The sequence below is a fragment of the Drosophila willistoni genome, assembly GCF_018902025.1.
Source record: "Drosophila willistoni isolate 14030-0811.24 chromosome XR unlocalized genomic scaffold, UCI_dwil_1.1 Seg144, whole genome shotgun sequence".
NCBI lineage: Eukaryota > Metazoa > Arthropoda > Insecta > Diptera > Drosophilidae > Drosophila > Drosophila willistoni.
The window spans coordinates 5444011-5462844 of NW_025814057.1; the positions used below are offsets into that span (position 1 = coordinate 5444011).

General features: G+C 40.4%; 2 protein-coding genes and 2 long non-coding RNA genes across 5 annotated transcripts in view; 1 reads left to right on the forward strand and 3 right to left on the reverse strand.

Moving 5' to 3' along the window:
* Positions 1-3637: 3637 nt before the first annotated feature.
* Positions 3638-4139, reverse strand: LOC124460721. The gene is made up of 2 exons (XR_006954737.1): positions 3896-4139; positions 3638-3833 (listed from the first exon to the last, which is right to left on the reverse strand). It is a non-coding gene; the product is annotated as an uncharacterized LOC124460721 (long non-coding RNA).
* A 447-nt stretch (positions 4140-4586) lies between these two features.
* On the reverse strand, positions 4587-12077 carry LOC6639084 (large proline-rich protein BAG6). 2 transcript variants are annotated; one of them, XM_023181759.2, is made up of 11 exons: positions 11549-12077; positions 11331-11448; positions 11036-11250; positions 10153-10980; positions 9296-10091; positions 9154-9219; positions 8157-8918; positions 6711-7382; positions 6516-6646; positions 6280-6456; positions 4587-5973 (listed from the first exon to the last, which is right to left on the reverse strand). In XM_023181759.2, exons 1-11 carry the CDS (start codon positions 11612-11614, stop codon positions 5626-5628), a joined length of 4179 nt encoding a protein of 1392 aa, XP_023037527.1. In that variant the 5' UTR covers positions 11615-12077; the 3' UTR covers positions 4587-5625. The 2 variants fall into 2 exon arrangements, with proteins under 2 accessions (XP_023037527.1, XP_002062164.2); XM_002062128.4 differs by lacking the exon at positions 9154-9219 and having other exon boundaries at positions 11549-12076.
* Positions 12078-12166: 89 nt separating this feature from the next.
* On the forward strand, positions 12167-14080 carry LOC6639083 (trypsin). The gene is made up of 4 exons (XM_023181771.2): positions 12167-12604; positions 12836-13036; positions 13095-13302; positions 13364-14080. The coding sequence occupies exons 1-4, from the start codon at positions 12337-12339 to the stop codon at positions 13980-13982; spliced, it is 1296 nt and encodes a 431-aa protein (XP_023037539.1). The 5' UTR covers positions 12167-12336; the 3' UTR covers positions 13983-14080.
* LOC124460722 overlaps positions 12534-18834 on the reverse strand; it is a 35941-nt gene continuing 29640 nt past the window's right edge. Inside the window, exon 3 of the long non-coding RNA XR_006954738.1 lies at positions 12534-12585. This is a non-coding gene — a long non-coding RNA (uncharacterized LOC124460722). The remainder of the gene's footprint in view (positions 12586-18834) is intronic.

Consider the following 18834-nt stretch of genomic DNA (forward strand, 5'->3'; position numbering starts at 1 on the left):
CATATGTGCATACTTATGGGAGTTTCCATACTTATGTGTCTTTTCCTTTGAAAATTGCTCACTTTCCACGCAAAGAATGGTATCAAATTTCAACATATATATACATATATGTGTATATACACAAGTATATAGATTGTTCCGCTAGGTTTGGTTTTTTTTTTTGTTTCGATTTTTGCGCGCTTCTCCAAATCTTTAAGCTGGCCTAGCTCTAGGGCTCAGTCTCTTTATATATATATATATATATATAACAAAAAAGAACATTCAGTTATTTTTTTGGGGGAAAACCAAACAAAAAATAAAAAAAAAAACCCAAAAAAAAAAAATTACAAAATATATTTATATATATATATTTTGATTCTTTTGATTCGAAATTAGCGCGAAATATTTGAGATTGAGATGTTTAAGATGAGATTCCTATCTACATATGTTTTATATATGTGTTTATATATACATATATTGGTTGGGGTTAGCCCGATGATCACGTCTTTATTCCAACACGGTCCGTTTGCGACTGGGAATGGGGAATGAAATCGCTGAGGATCGATCCGCCATCTGTTGGTGTTGTTGTTGTTGTTGCTGCTGTTGTTATTGTGATGGGTGCTGCTGCTGGCGTCTCTGCTACTGCTCGAGAGACAACAACGACAACAGCAGCAACAGAAACGACAACGACAACGGCAACGGCAACAGCAGCAACATCTTCGTTCTTCATTACTTGTGTCGGTCTGTCTGTCGGGTCGGTCGATTGGTCGATTGGTTGGTTGGTTGGTTGGATGGATGGTTGATTGTCGTCGTTGTGTATAGTATTAGTTGATTTAGTCTCTTACTCTTTGCGAGAACTTTGAGCGCGTTTTTGGTAGTAACTAGATGCAAAACTTGTGTGTATTTGTGTGTGTGTGTTGTGTTTCTCTTGTCTTCTTTTTTTTTTTTTGGCCTACCTAGTAGGCGCACTCGTGTAATTGTCCACAACACTCAATTACATGTGTTCCTGCTGCCTGGCTACGAGTTGTTGGACGGCGCCAGGCATCAATCTCAATCTCAATATGCCGGCGCCGTTGCTGATGCTGAGATTCCGATGCTGATGCTGATGCCGATGCCTATGCCGGCTGCGTTGTTGTGCGTGCTAGTGCCAGTTCCATTGCTGCCTGAGATGCCCCCTTTGAGCAAGAGATTCTGGGAGTTGCACTCAACATTGATCTATGTATGGGGGCATCATTATCATCATCATGTGTGCACACACACTCACACTCACTCACACACACACATGGTCTCTATCTCTGGTGATAAATTGTCCTTCACATGGAAATCTGAAAACATGCGTTTTAACAATTATCTTGTAGAAGAAATCACCGAGAAATGTTTTTAATTATGACATTCTATTTAGATGAGGGTGACGAGGAAAGATCCCAGAGATTTCACTTAATGCCGCTGCACTTTGCTGCTAATTGAATGGAAATTATTGGCTTGTTGCCGGTTTGGATTCTTGGTCTTCTTGTTATGATTATTGATTGTTAATGCAAATATTGGCCAAGATAATTAGTGCAAAACTTTTTCTTATCAATCTGTCATTGGCATTGGGTTTCGGGGCCTGTTTCTGTATTCCTGCGTGTGTTTGTGTGCCAAACCATTATTGCAGTCCCATGGTTAATGAAAATTTTCCATTGGCGCCAGCCCCATCCATGGGCCATGCATCAAAGTCCGCAGCTTTAATTTATTTTAAAGTTCTGGCGCATACATAATTAACCAAAGCCCCTTAAATGCCTTGTATGCTGCAAATTCCATGCATTCCCCCTGGGTCCACATTCACATTCACAACCACATCCCAGAAGATCCCAGACCAAAATGCGCGTGCCAATGCCTGATCATCATTATGATGATGATCATGATGGTCGTCTCTGTTGATGGCTCCTGCTCTCTGCTTCTCTTGGGGTATGCAATTAATCATCATGTGATGTGATCTGATGTGATGTGTTGTGGGGAACTTGCCACTGTGTTGCTGCCACTGCTGCTGCTGCTGTTGCAAGTGGAAGTGGCAATTTCTCTGCTGCTTGGTGACAACTCCGCCTCCGCAGCCTTGGCATGGTTATTTTTAACATTAACAAATACAGTTGCATCGTTTACACTAAACAACAAATTTTCTTCCTCTCTCTATCTTATGCTATCTCTATGCCTTAAATTTAAATTATTAATGTGCAGTTGCTTTGATTTTGTACATTTCATAAGTTAATTTCAAAATTTTATAATCGAATTTCAACCCTAATGCAACATCTTCTACCCTAAAGTTGCAGTAGATTTCATGAAAAGATATAATCAAAATGTTTTGATAGAATTTTCACATTTTCTATCTACATTGTTTTAGATTTTACAAGATAAATTATGAGTCATGGAAATTTCTATCCTTCATCTTTTTACTGTCTTGAATTAAACATTTACTCAACTGCAAATCTTTAAATTCGGTTTTCCTTAGAAACCTACTTCATTAATTCCAACAAAATTTTTTTGATTTATATCAGAACGTATTCCACGAAAAGCCAATTAACTAACTTGGTATAGTAATACAACAAACAAAAAAAAAAACATTTCTCAATTTTCTAATTAAATGACGTTAGATTGTGACGATCTCTCTTAAGTAGAAGAAATCATTAGCCGCCACTGTATTCTATATTTCTTTTTCTTTATCTTAGTCAATTGAGAAAATTCCAGAAAATATAGTTTTAAATATGTGTATTATTTTCTTAGATTATGAATCATAATTTACACTGCAACACAAACTATAAATTTTGTATCAATCTAACAACTGCCTTTAGAAATATTGCATTCTCTTTGTAAGGACTCAAACTAATTAAACTTTCTTCACTTATTGATTATACATATGTTCATATGTATATTATATAGAGATTGATTTATACATTTGTTAGTAAAAAAAAAGAAGGGATTTACATATGTATACCAAATCAATGAAAAGAAAATTATATGAGAACACAATGCGAATTCATTATTTGATTAGAAATTAAGAATTAGCTATGTTATATACGATATACATATAAGATTGTATAACAAGATTTCTATTATTTGCATAATGGAGTTTTCAAGTCTAAGTCTAATCTAAGTCAAATATCCACCATTTTGTTCGAAGACTCTTCTGTCACTTTAAAGGCAGCTTGTTATTATTCTTGCCATTGTTAGTTAGTGCTAAGTCTGGGTTACATTGCTCATTCAATAGGGCGGTTTAATTTTGTCGCACAAATCGTCTACCAGATTCAGATTCTTCAAATAATTCTAAGACTCTTTCACTAAGACAACCATATGTTCAAAATGAACTCCTAGCCCGCGCATAGAAGCCTAAAGATTTGGATTGGATATATTTTTTTATATATTTAAGGTATTGTTATTGTAAATCGTACATATAAGGAAGAACCTCCCAAACGAAAAGGTATATAACGACGTGTGGAAGTTATCTAATCAAACATTGATTAGTTAAGGAAAGGGACAAAACATATATTAAGTAAATAGATTACGAAAAATGAGTATATACCTATTGCAAATCAAATGAATTAATCTTTATATAATCCATAGATATTTTAAATCTTTCTATAATATTGCCTTTTTGCAGTTCCTTACAAACAGCAAAGCAGTAAAAAAGAAACAAGATACTCCTTTGTTTAGCGAAAAATAATTGGAAACATATTCTAAAAGTTAATGATGATTTTGAGAAAACCAACTGAAACTTACCGAAAAAAAAAAAAAACAAAAACATAGGAAATAACAATCAATTCACCAGTCATCACCACCAGGATGCATCAATCCATCCCCATCAAATAAAGATCATATCTTTGCTGAAACATAGATGATTCGATATGTGAATGATTTGTGCGACAGATGAAATGGATTTACATACCTTTTTATGTAATCTCATTGCTCATGATGTGCGTATAATAATGTGTGATGTAGGATGAGCTTTTTGGTTTCTTTGATGTGGAGCCAATGATATCAATGTTTTGTTAAATAGTGTTATCAAAATTATATGTAATCGATTACGTAGCCAGGCTATTTATAAAAAAATTCAATCACACACAACAAATTATGGACGAAAATAAGCAGGGGAAAATATTAATAATTAATATTTATTGGTACACATTTTTTTTGTTTCATTTCTCCTTGTTGTTGTTGTTGTTGCTGTTTTTGTTTGCCTTTCTTATTTTCATATATATTTATATATATGTATCTATGTGTGTATTTCTTCTTTTCTTTTTTAGATTCTGCACATAAATATTGTGAACAATTTTCATGTGACAGATTTTCGTGTTTTGATTGCAACAACAACACCAACACTAACACCACCACCAACAATAATAATAACAACAACAACAACAACAATCAACAACGAGAAGAAGGAGAGCAGCGTAGGCTCGGCATTCCACGGTGTTTTATAAACGGATAGATGATTATGATGATGATGCCCCGATGCCAATGCGATTCGGCGTCAATCATGTCATGTGAATTTGACGATTTTTAGGCTTATAATAGTTGGTTGTTGTTGTTGTTGTTTCTGTTGCTGACTCGTCTCTAATAGTCTGTCTGTCTGTCTGTTTGCTGTTGTTGCTTGTTATTGTAATTCATAATTATCCACTCGAAAGACTGCAAAAATTCCTTATCCCAATTCCAATTCCATCAATAGCAATCATGTGCCATCAAAGCTCACGTCAATGGGCAAATCGTTCGAAAATACTTCATTGAATTTTTTTTGTTGTTTTCTTTTTGACTGGAATGTGGCGGCTGTCGTCATGGTCTCTGTTGTCTATTGCTTTCTGGTGGTCACTGCGTCATCCGACCTGAAGACGCCATCGTCAAAATTCAATTAAATCATCATCGTGTGTGGGCTGCTTTATGCCATTTGCACCGAATTGCATTCTATATATGTACATATATATATATATAAAAGTGTAGCTTTGTATGTGTGGTGTGTTTAGTTGTGTGTGTGTGTGTGTGGGTTACCTCCTTATTTGATTTTGTTGTTGCTGCTGGTGTTGTCCTCGAAAAATGGTTGAAAATTTGTGTTTTCTATATAGTATGTGAATATATATATCATATATATAGATTTTATGTGGAAGTAACTTCGAATATATACATATATAAATATATATTCCCATATGCGTGTGTATAGACTCGTATATGTATATGTAACAGAAGCATTTGCTAGCATTCCTGTGATTTTCGCACATCTTATTTATCTCTTCTAATTTTTTGTTTTCTTTTTCTTATCCTTTTTTTTGTGTCCATGCCTTTTTTGCAATTGGCTGTCACCTTCTTCTCTTCGTCCTTCTCTCGCTTTCAGCAAGACATCCGTAAAGAAACAAATATCGATTTTATGAATAATTTTTTTTTTTATCAACTTGATTCGATTTCCATATGAATCTGTATAATAGGTGTGTGTGTGTGTGTGTGTATTCTATACCGCTCTAAATCGCATGCTGACTGAGAGGGCCAAACAACATTTGTTTCATTACGAATGCCTGACTTTAAACACAACTTATCTTAACTAAATTAAATACAAATGTTTGTTTTTTGTTTTAAAGTTAAATGTACAACAAGCACTAAGTGGTGATCGCCTCGTCTCTCTGCCCCACACTATTTCTGTTCGGTAAACTTGGCAATCTGTGGATATTTGTTGGGACTGTAGTCAACATCCTGCTTGATCCGCTCGCGGGTATTGGTACGCACGGCCTCTGTGTATGTGGCCTGGATGCCATCATCATTGGCAATGGCATCAATCACAGCGTCTGGGCTAATCGAGGAACTTGAGCTGGCCGATGCATTGCCCGAATTGATTCCAGCACCCTGCATGGCCCTTTGCACACCGTTTGCAATAAGACACTCAACTGTCGGTGTAGGCTTTTCCGCTTGTATGACCTTGCGGCGCTTGGCCGACATTCCAGATATGTAGGCATCAGAGTAAGGCGGCTGTGAGCGATTTTGCTAAGAGAGGGAGAGGAAGAATACAAAAATATGAGTTTAATTATAAATCATTTAAAGTGAAATTTAATAGAATAAACAAAACAAATTGTGCTTCATGCATAAGAAATATAAAGTAGTAGTTTTTTTTGTTTGGCAAATCTTTGCCGTCTCGCTCATTCTCGTATTGTTAGTTATTTTTCTAAGAGATTTCCATGAATTTTTTCTATTAATCCTTAGCAATTAAGTTTCCGTCCGTCTAAGGACGTAAATATGAAAAAAGAATCCTTTTATAATAACCACAGGATCACATTTAGTAAGAAATCCTACCTCAGTCTGTGTCTGCAAGTCACGAGTTATTACAGGCAACCATTCACTAGGGAAATTTATGTGCCAGGGTTCGGCGCCAACAGTTACCGAAGGCAGAGGTTCCGGATCCGTATTGCTGCTACTCGCTCCGGCGTCCATGTCAAGCATTTCAATATCAGTGTCGAACATCTGTTGTTGCTGTAACAATTCATTGCTCTTAATTGCATTGGAGTCTTCGATATTTCGACTATACTCACTTCTTGTAGGGCTGAAGGCGGTATCCCAGTGCGCAGGACAAGGAACTGTTGAGCATCGACAGTGTCTGTTTCTGATGGAATTGTCGGATCGATGTAGATGCACAGAAACTGCAAGGCTCCATTATAAAAATCTAGGGAGAAAAACGCTATTAGAAACCCCTCGTCCGTCTAGTAGATGGTCAATGGTCAACTTACTGGACCTCAATGGAACACACAATATCCGCATGAGTTGGCGCCAATATAATTCCGCATTGGTACTACCCAAGCACAGGAATAGCACACTGTAGAGTCGTTGCCGAAACTGGTCACAGATGTGTTTGAGACGCTGCTCAAACTGCGCCCCAGTACTACTAAAACTAGAAGCTTCTGGTGATAATGAAAAAGGATTACCACCACTACTACACAGCTCAAAGACAAGGCGCAGACTCTGGCCAATGATATTGTATAAAGAGAGGCGGGAATTATATTCCGGTCGTTCATATTGCGGCAAATAGATCAGACTGTCGTCAAACCAATTAAGGGCACGGGTAATGGCTCCGGGAATCGTTTGCTCGTTAATCGTTTGACCTCGAAACAAGCTGCTATAGAGAAAGGTGCGCATCTGGGCACGTATACTGGTCAATTCGTTAAATTGATCGTCTATTGCATCTGCTGTTCCTTCACCAAACTGTGATAATACAGAGGCGGTTGTCGCTGTTGTTGCTTCTCCTGTTGGGGTTCCTGTGGTAGAACCTGGCGCCGTGATGGGGCTGTGGGTGGCGGTGTTCGATGGGCTGCCTGATGCATTGGCAGTATTGACACCAATGGCACCAGCACCAGCAGTTGCCGTAGTTAATCCTTCGGCGCCGTTAGCGCTGCCTGCCGAAGCTGTTTGCGCATTATTTCTCAGATTATTAAAAAGGTTAGCGAATATAGTGCGAAATTGTCGGGATAAGCGGCTGGTGTTTTGCATTGTTCGCATGCCCGGTGCACGGCCGCGGCGGGCGGTCGCCACACCTGCATTGATGGTGCCACCACCAACGAAGGCCACACGAGTCGCAAGCCACTCACGATTTATGGCCGATGATGCTGACGTGGGGCGCAAACGCCGATGACTCGGCATGCCCCCATTGGTGCTGCCACGACCAACGAAGGATGCTGCCTGCTGTATCGCCGAGGTGGCCTGATGGCCGCCGCTTCCGGACTCACTATTGGCGAGATTATGCCGATGGCGGCCCAATGAGGAGCGTACAGTATTACCGCCGGCGTTGCCGCGTTGAATGCGATTTGCGATGACTAGATGATGATACGGATAGAATGCAAATTAAGATGGTCAGAGGTGGAAACCAGAAGTTCGACAAAATTATCGAGAGCATGTTATACATAAGAATTGAATTGAATTAAGAATTGGATTCGCTTCAAACTTGCAGACATAAACCGGACTTGAATTTGAGTTGAGTTCCCGCTGGTTGGGAAAATGGAATTCTCACGACTTGTAGACTAAGTCGCAGTATGTACAACATTTTGAACATTAGTTTCCATCTCTGTTAATTGAGGGTAAATGAGGATGAGAAGAAGCGTGCGTGCAACGTAGTTTTGGCAGTGCCTAACGGTAATAAAACACCTTAACCAATCCTCCAGTCCCCCAATTCGCATACTCACCACGATGGCTTGGAGCACCACTGGCGGCAGCGGCCGCAGCTGCGGCAGCAAATATGGAACCGGTCAGCGGTTGTGATGTGGCTGCCATCACCGGAATTCCTGCTACTCCAATGCCTGTTCCAGGTGTTGACAATGACGACGACAACGGCGGTGGCTGCGCTGCTGCTGCGTTTGTTGTGCTGCGATTATTGTTGTTGTTGTTATTGTTATTATGTTGGGCAAGCAGCTCCGGTTCACGAATATGATGACTATTACAGGGCAAGAAGCGATCGAAAGCCGTATGTGTGGGTGCAATGCGTCCGCCCCAATTGTTATTGCCTCCCAGCTGTATCTGAGGACGTGATGTTGAACGTGTTTGGGTGGCTGTTGTCGGTAATGTATTGGTTGCCCGTTGATCACGTCCAGTGGAGGTTGAAGCAGCCCCGGCACCAGCAGTATTTGTCGATGCAGTGGTAGAAGCAGCGTTGGCATTTGGTGCCGGTAGGACATTGGCGAAAAGTTCTCCAATTCTGGCCGCTGTACGCGATTGAATGTCATTGGGTGGAGCTGGTGATGCTCCCGCCGTAGTCGTAGCCGTGGCTGTGGGTGCAGCACTTGCGCCCGAAGCTCCAGTCAGAGCAGGACGTACTGCAGCAGTCATAACATGTACCGGCAGGTTAATTGACACAATGTTGGGAGAATTGAATTCTACACGGACATCACCATCATTGGTGGAACTATTGACAACAGCTTGAATGAGACGCGCCATCTGCACTTGAGGATCTGCAAGTAAGCACAAAGGATTAGCATTTATCTCAGGCGAAGGGATTAGCAATAAATAAACAACGGGCAGCTTGGGCAACGAGAACGGCATTGGGATCTTGGCAAAATTTAACGTAACAAACAAAATTATAGAACAACAAAGATAACATGGCAAGTCGAATGAAAGACGAATGCAAGTTAAATGCGAGTGAAATTATGGAAAGCGTTTAACTCAAAAGGCAGAAAAAAAACCTACTGGGCGGTGGCAAGGGCACGGGCATATAAAGGCGCAGCCTTGGGACTGCTCGCTGCTCTGTGTTATCTAGAAAATCGACAAGGAATGAAGAAACAGGGATTCGGCATCGACTCATCTAATGATGGGACACATAGTTACTCACCCATTTCGGGACGTGGCGGTTGCTGGGGCTGCTGTGGGGACTGTGGAGTACTACTAGCCGAGCCAGAGACATTGGAAGGAGCCACCATTGGTTCATCGACAGGATCTTCAACATCGTCACTGTTCAAAAAACGACGACCAGCTGCTATCACTCTATCCACTGTGGCACGGGCCAAGGCATTTCTTAAATCACCATTCGAATGAATTGCATCTTGTGATATTGTCGATGGATTAGTGATAGTGTGCATAATTTCACTGGTCAAGTCAGCCACTAAATTTTGTGATAAAATGTCGGATCGAGTTTGGTCTGCGGTGCTGCCAGTACTGGATAGAGCTTGAGCTACGGATCTAACGGCATCCACATTTGCACGAATGGCATCCACATGTGCACGCGTTGCAGCATCTTGAAAAGGATTGCTAGCTGTAGACGCAGTGCTCGCTGTCGCAGTCGAAACAGCTGAAGACGGAACTACAGCAGTGGCTGACGTTGATGGAGGTGTGGGTTCGGATAAAGTGCCCAAAAGCTGCTGAGCACTGACAAGGCCACCACCATTTGGGTTTCTATTTGGTATGAGCTCTGCCAGTGGTGAGGCCACTAGATTTGGTGCAAAAATATTGTTGGATCGTATGTAACCGCTTTGCTCCACCAGAATGGGTCGGCATGTGAGCACACGTGGGCCAGGCTGTGACAGATCCAGCATCAGATCAGAGATGGCATGCTGGGCATGGGATAGGTAATGAAAAGCCTCAGAAACTCGATCAAAAATGCGTTGAGCACTCTCCCTTTCGGCTGTATCCTGTAAGGGCAACAAGAAAAAATTAGAATAGACTAAATTAAACGTAACGTATCCGACTTACACTCTCCTCGAAAACGGGATCCTGTTCGAGTATTTCATAATAACGTTGCACAAACGGCGCCAGGCGATTCTGAACATTACGATAATTTTGTATAACATTCGCTAGCACCTGGGGTCTTGTGCGACGTCGTGGACCAATGCCGCTAACATTCATATTGGATGCGGAGCCGCCAGCGGCGGAAGTGGAAGCTGCAGCGTCAGCCGAAGCAGAGCCGGAAGCATTTGTATCTGGAGCTGTTAAACTGCTGGTGCCTGTAGGTTCGCCACCAAAGGCCCCATCGCTGCCATCACCGGCATCGGTGCCATCTGGTGTTGGTGTGGTCGAGCGATCTGAAGCACCATCAGCTGCCTCATCGTCTGTTTCAATAACATCTTCAATTATCACAGCGGCAGCTGTAGTCTCGCCACTACCGTCGCTACCTGGTCCTCCCAAGGCTGCTAGACCACCTTCACCGTCAATCTCATTTCCGCGCTGCTGAGTGGTTTCTCCGCTTTCATTGGTATACACGGTGGGCAATTGCACCACCGTATAGTTGCGGCCGTTTGTGCCACGCGAGAGAGCTGCATTCACGGCATCCTGGACCATATCGATGATGTTGTTGTTGCGTGGCAAGTCAGTGGATGAGACACCAACCTCAACCACAGTCGATTCCATTGACCAGCGACCGCGCTGTAGAATGTCTAAGGATTGATTGTTGAGGCCAACGGCAGGATTCTCTAGATAGGCGGCTATATTATTGACACAGTCAATCATGTGGAGAGCCACTGTGATGCGGTTTATGCAGAAGGACGATGAGTTTGGAAAACGATTTGGAGGAGCGGTGCGGGCCTGCAAAAGAAATATCATTGAATAAGCATCCGAAGCAAGGGTGGGAAATACTTACCCCGGCCGCTGCATTGTGATTGTTAACTGGTATGGCCATTGTGCCCACCAGCATACCATCGAGGGCACGAAAATAGGGCTGTGTACGCATCGAGCCAGGTGTGGGGCGTGACACGTTGCGAAAGGTTCGCATAGGTTCATCATTGTTGCGATAATTAGCACCACGCTGCGAGAAGGGCGGACGTTCGGCTACATGCAATACCTTGCCATCGACATCTGGAAGAGGTACACATAAATAATTGGATTTGGCTGAATTGCATCCAATTGTCACAAAACAATGCAATCATATGACTCACCGTATTCCTTCACCTGCTTGTCGTCGGCTAGTACACGCCCCTGGTATATAATGCGCTGATTCTCTGCCGCAATGTTGGTCTTCTCTGCTATTTGGTCCTTGAACTGACGTATTGTAAGCTACAACAGATATATATGGGAGGAAATATCAATGTACGTGGAAAATCGACTTGGATTTTTGACTTAGAGAAGCTTCTGGACGGACAACCTCAAAAATTACCTCATTGTCGATGCTGAATTCGTGGGTACGGGCATCCAAAGTCTTAACCTTTAGGTTTATTAACATTTTCGTAGTCGTTGTCGTCGTCGTCGTGTCCGGGTGCTCTATATATCTCTGGATTATGCGGCGTAAAATCTGTGGAAATTCTTTTCTTTTCACACACAACTACAACTAGCTGAAGGAAAAAAAACCTAAACAGAAGAGGGGGGGTATGGGCAGAGTGCAGGGTAAAAAGCGGCTGTCTTTGCTCTCTTTCTATCGTTCGTTCTCGTTTTCTCGTTCGCTCTCACTCTTACTCTCTCTCTCTCCGGTCTTGTCACGACTCGCTTAATTCCGTTCGTTGAATGTGTAATTTGTTGTCGCTTAGTTAGGGTTCTCACAATTTGTATATTTAACGCAATGGACACTTTTCGTTTGGTTGCTATGTTATGTTAAAATTTTTATGTTTTTGTTCGTATATTTAACAATTTGTTTTATAAAAAAAAACAAACGTGCACGAATTCGCTCTCAACCCACTAGCCACAGGCAATTCGCCTATTATTTTTTGCAGCGAATTGCAAAGGTTCTCTCAAAATGTGGTCACACTGCAGCTATCGATAATAAATTTTGTAACCCAGCTTTAATCGATATCGACTCAGCCCTCAGCACTTCCGACTCAGCCCTTAGCACTTCCGAATCTCTCTCACTTCGGCTGGGCGGCCACATTTAAAAAAAAAAATTACTCTGGTTAAAGCCATAAGAAAACCTACGTTTCAACCTTAAGCAATTGATTGTGGAACTTGAATAATATGACTTCATTTACATTAAACTTTTTATTAGTAATAATTAGCTTGTATTCTCCATCCAAAGCCGTTGAGTATTGTGATCAAGGAAGAGGCGAATGCAAAGAAATGTCTGCCACGGGATGTTCGTATTTGTTCTACAATCAACACATTATTGGAGCAGGCATTAAATATTGCGATGAAGAAAACAACATTGTTTGCTGCCCCCTGCCCCTAAACTTGCAAAAGAGGCCCATTTCACCGTCAGATGTTAAGCTGAAGAGATTCGAAAGGGGTGAGATGTCAAATTAGTGTTTTTTTATAGCAACTAAGTTAGTAAAGTGCAGACGATGTTCATACATTTGTATAAATAGCGATTGACATGTCAACTCATACATCCGCTTAAATGTTGATAAAACAAACTACGTTTCAACCTTAAGCAATTGATTGTGGAACTTGAATAAAATGACTTCATTTACATTAAACTTTTTATTAGTAATAATTATCTTGTATTCTCCATCCAAAGCCGTTGAGTATTGTGATCAAGGAACAGGCGAATGCAAAGAAATGTCTGAATGTTCGTTTTTGTTCGACAATCTACATATAATTGAAGCCGGCATTAAATATTGCGATAAAAAAAACGACATTGTTTGCTGCCCCCTGCCCCTGAACTTGCAAAGGAGGCCCAATTCACCGTCAGATGCTAAGCTGAAGAGATTCGAAAGGGGTGAGATGTCAAATCAGTGTTTTTTTATAGTAACTAAGTTTTTAGTATATATATTTAGAATGTTTGCGGTATAATCAGCTGCGTCGTGATTGCGGATCAACTCCCTTAATTTTGGGCGGTTCCAAGGCAGCAGGAAAAGAATTTCCCTTTATGGCACGACTGGGACGACGTATACCTGGCAATTCGGAGATTAAATGGGAATGTGGTGGCACTTTAATTCATCCCAAATTTGTGTTAACCGCTGCCCATTGCCTTTTTACTGCCGAGTAAGCAAAATTTGTCAATACCCTTTTCATATATCCATCTAAAAGATAATAATCTCTATAGAACAAAGGAACAGATCTTGAATTTGACCTATCCTTGTCCTAAATTTGTAGTGCGTTTGGGTGAATTGGACTTTAATAGCACTACAGAAGATGCACAGCCTCAGGATTTTGGAGTGGCCAACTATGTGCCGCATCCATCATATGATGAAGGTGATGACGAGAGTCGTCATCATGACATTGCCTTGATCGAGTTATTACAAGAGGCTACTATCAATGAGTATATTTCACCAGCCTGTTTGCCTTCCAGCTCTGGTGATGATCATAATCAATTTATGGCCACTGGTTGGGGTTTCACCCGAAATGCAGGACATCCATCCATGCATCTTCTCAAAGTGAGTCTGGAACGTTTCACATATCCCATATGCCAAGAGAGAATCGAATTTAATATTGATGTACGCACACAATTCTGTGCTGGATCACATAATCAAAGTGGCATAGATACCTGTAATGGAGATTCCGGTGGACCAATGTTTGTTCAACATCCGAAATACAATTGCCTCAAACAGGTTATAGGCATCACTTCCTATGGTTTGCTATGTGGTGAAAAAGGTTTACCCAGTGTCTATACCAAAGTTCATTTGTTTAACTCCTGGATTGAGAACATCATTTGGGGTGAATAATATAAGTATTCTAATTCATGTCGAATTTTGGCACATTTTCGAAGAGTTTTTTTAAAATATTTCATAAATAAAATGTGGTCGAAATTGACCTTTATGAATTGCCCTTAGTCTGGTATGTGGTGTCACGATGTCATTTTCATTGTCCTTGCCAAAATCCATAGTGTGGAGGAAGGGTATCGCGGAGAGGTTTGACTTTTTAAAGCATTTCACAACTTTGTTTTTAATATTACTATTTGTTATTATTATTAATTATTATTATCATTTACAACTTAAGCGAAAACTACATTCCATACCCGGGGGTTCTACATGTTGACCAATTTGATTTTGTTTTGCTGATGCGCAAATGTTTTGGGGCGTCATTCCAGTGGCCGCCACCCACGAATCCTTCACTCGGTTTGAACGCCATTGGGCTGCATTATAGTACTCCCAATAAATTTTGTCCAGAAAATGTCCGACATTAAGATTGCATGAGTCCATGCCAATCCTAAAGCTTTTTGTTCCAACTCCCTTACTCTATTTGCATCTTCATTCTCGTGGACAAGAAGAAATGTTGCATATGTATATTTTCTTCAAAATTTCAGGGGTATATGAAACTTGGGCCAGTTTCCCGATCAACTTCCAAGATGTTGCCAGATTAAAGCCGCCCTGCTCTGGCTGCATGTGATACTAATGTACGTTTAAAGATAAATCAGGAATTTCTATAAAAGTCCCTCAGGATCAGTAATAGTGTTATGATAAAATGTAAATTGAATTCATCTATTCAACTATGATTTAAGTGTAATAAGTTTAATAATTTTATATGGTTTATTCATTGTTTGATGGCTTGTTCAGAATTTAGTATTAGTTTCCTAATGAAACTAAAGGCGAAAAAAACTCCACTTCGTTTGGAAGGATTTACTGATTTTAGTTTACTTTTATTTTTTTTCGAGCAAAGAAAATATATATAGGTATGTACATTTAGCTCCAAGTGAGACCATTTTTCTATAATGCCAACACAAAACAGAAGTCTATAAAAACTTTTGAAGTACTGCATATGTAGTTACCCACCTGGTTGGCTTTGGCCCAAGCCCTTTGACCCCCTGCCCATTTCTTTGCCTTAAGGCAAACCCCTGGCTGGATGGCTGGTTGGCTTTGACTTGCATCCTGTGGGAATTTTTGGCGCTGCACACGAAAAGGCAGCGTATGAATAATAAGGAAAAATCAGTGGAACTACGGGGGTTAAGGGGGCAAGTGTTGGACGGAGCTGGTGGATGGAGTAACTCCATTCAAGACGCAAAGGTGTAGAAAAAGTGTTCGCTTTGAATATTTAAGTGCCGCTGCGGTAGCAGAAAAAGAATAAGGGAAGCTAACCGCAGCGAGAGAAAAATTTTTCGTATATACATGTAGTATGGCCCAACCGACAAGAAATGTGCGGAAATTTGATTTAATGTCTGCGATTGTGAGCCTTTCCACGGTCTCAAAAATGATGGCGAAGACCTTGGCGTTTTACCAACAACATGAAAAGATGGCATGATGGTAAGAGCATGGGCATAGAGGTCCTGACATATCCTGATCCTGTCAGTTGAAAATTCAAACTGGCTATTAACTAAATACACAGAAACACACCCACACACACCCAAATACACACACACACACACACACACACACACACACACACACACACACACACACACAATAAATGCAAATTTGTTTAAAAGAAGTCAAATCTCTTAGGATTTGCTACGATTATCAGATTGACTTGCGTCTTAAGTTCTTTTTTAAGGAGTTTCTTTGGAAATTCGGAAACATGGCATGTCATATAAACTATTTTTAAACTTGTTAATTAAAGCGAGTAATTATAGGTTTAGTTATTTGGGCAGTTATATAGGAAGCTCAACCTAAAAGCTGCTGGATACTTCTCCTTGCGGGCCAGATATTATACTGATTTTGGTATATCTCTATAAACTCTTAGATTTTACAGAGTCTGAAGCTTCTTAGAAAGATTGCAATCCAAATTTGCTCGCTTTTATTACTGAAATCTCTGCCCTGAGGCAAAATGAAGATCAAATGGTGGTCCTTTTTGAATACAGATATCTAAAAAGACTTACCTTAACTTAGAAATCATATTTACACAAATATCTCGAATAATCCTAATCAAAAGGTATACAAAACAAAAAGACGAACATGCACCTAAACTGCTGTAACTTGTTCTCTTGACCAAGTGCTTCTTAAATGTAAGCAAGGCCAAAAGTTAACTCAACCCACTAAAAAGAAAAAAAAAAAAATGTGGGTAAACAATAATTATTACACTTTTCTGCTTCGCGCCTTGGCCAAGTGCAAGTTTCACAATTTACAAATTGCTTTCAAATGGGCTATGAAAAAAGTTTTAATGAGTTTTCCACGACAGCCTTGTTCCCCAACACCAAGTCCCCCATTTCTCTCTCTCTCTTTCTCTCATCTTTTCGTCCACTACAACTACACCCACTTCTAAACAAGCAACCCCCTCTTCACCTTCCCCTTTGCTTTTACTGACTTCCTTTCTTCATTTGGAATTGTTTCTGTTTATGCATTTTCATTTTCATTATCATTTTTTTTTTGTTGCTCTAAATTTTTTTATTACACACATTTTTTGTATTTCATTTCTTTTTTTTTTGTTTGGGTCTTGGCTGTGTCACACAGTGTGAAGGAGTGTGGAATGGGCGGTGTGCGGTTGAGGGGCGTAATGGGGATGACAGTGGGCGTGAGGAAACATTAATTGCTTAGAAATAGCTGGCAGCCAGCTTCGCGTAATGAAATTATATCAATCGGCCTAGATCAGCCGCCTTACCCCGCTGTCTCCTCCCTTCCCGGCACAATACCTTTGGAGTGCCGCCCTGTGCCTGGCAGTTGGTAAATGAGTTTTACTTTTTGAATTGTTCATATTTTCATTAAGTATACAATAACATGAAAATTTGGATTTTGGAATTTGAATTTTCAGGCATTGCAATAAACTCTCATTCGGTGGCTGGCAGCAACTTCAAGTTTATCCAACTTTTTCGTTTCTAATTTTTGTTGTTTTTGTGTTTTTTTTTTGTTGGTTCTGGTCAAGCGTTTCCACCTCCACCTTTAGTTAGGATTGCCAGCCAGCATGCTCCTCGAGTTCCAGTGGCAAGTCTCACGTCAAATTAAATCAAGTTGTAATATAAAGAAAATTGAAGCCAAGTCCCCTTTGTGCCATAAAGCAAGAAGAACAAGGCAGCGAGGGTGGGTGGGTTAAGATGAGCTGAATGGATGTGAAAGTGGGTGTAGCTGGATGCCTGGACTGACTGATAATAGATAGAGAGAATGCAGGATGCCGAGAAGCAGCTACTGATTGGCGATGGTAAACCCTATACTCACATACGAGAGAGCATAAGGTTATTTGAGTTAACTTGGTTTAATCCATAGAAGTGCGTTTAAATTTAAGACTTTCCTTTGCTTATGCTTTAGCAGTGAATTAATAGTGTGGAAATATGAATGTTTTACAATCCGATTGTAATCGCTGGCAAATAACTTAAACTTGGCAAGTGGCAAGTGCAACTGGCCTCATAAATAGAACTAAGAAAGTAAAACCAATTTATAGTCAACACTTAATCTAAGCTGTCAATGCAGCTGCTCAAGAGAGCAACAACATTAGCTATGTGAAAGCCGAACTGAAACTATCGTAGTAATTGGTTCGAGTATTACGACAAAACGTTAAAATTACAAAACATTGCACAACACAGCACACACACTCACCCACACACAAACCCACATCCACATACAAGCCATGGGCGTAGTCAAGAGCATTACGCAATGCTTAATATGCGATATCAAAATGCATAAATATTCAAAAAAATTGAGGGATCTGAGGTTGCTTTAATTAGATACATTAATATCAGCATCAGCATTTCATTTACTTTATTCTCCTTGTTCATCGGATAATCTAAGACGTGGCATAATGATTGCTAATTGGTTTGGTTTGATAATATGGGTTACTAAACACTGCACAAAACACGATATGTGAATTTCTATTATGTTACTACACAAAACACAATATACCAATTTTTCCTTTAGTTTTCACATTGTATATTACAGAGCACTACAATGACATTAAAACAACAGTTGACTTTATTTAAATAGACTGTTAGAAAACGTTTGTATAGGGAAAAGAAATTGGCTGTTTTAAGGGGCTTTCCGAAAATTATTCAAATTTTTCACCTTTTAAACCTTCCCTAGACCTCCACGAATAATTCAAGACCAAGCTAAGATAAATCCGGTCAGCCGCTCTCGAGTTTTAGCGAGACTAACGAACAGCAATTCATTTTTATATGTATATATAGATAGATAATTGGTCCCTTTTCTGATGCGCCCCTGCATACAATTCGAGTACGTGAATAAGTAAGAGTTGGTCTACGATACTTAACGAATTGACCAGAACAGAACAGAACAGAACAGAACAGAGCACAAAACACAGCACAGAATGGAATAAAAAGAAACAGTCAGAAAAGCCAAAGCCAGAAAAGAAGTCGTAAAGTTTTAGTTGCATTCTGGAGTCTTCGTTTTCGTCTTTCGTCTTTGACTTTTAATTTATGTTTCAATTCCAATTAGCCAACGAGGCGCGGGCTTTTATGCGAATGGAGTGCAAGCGTCTTACTCCCTCCTTACACCCTTCTTCCATCCTACCCTAATTCTGCCTGACGATTCTCTTTGGTAATTGACTTTCGGCCTGGACTGGGTCAGGCCTGGCCCTGACGCGTCATTTGTAATTGTATACCAGAGAAAGAGAGAGAGAGAGAGAGAGAGAGAGAGGGAGGTGGGGTGCGGGAGGTGGTATTCAGGATATAGAAGGACCAAATGCAGCTAATTGAAGTTC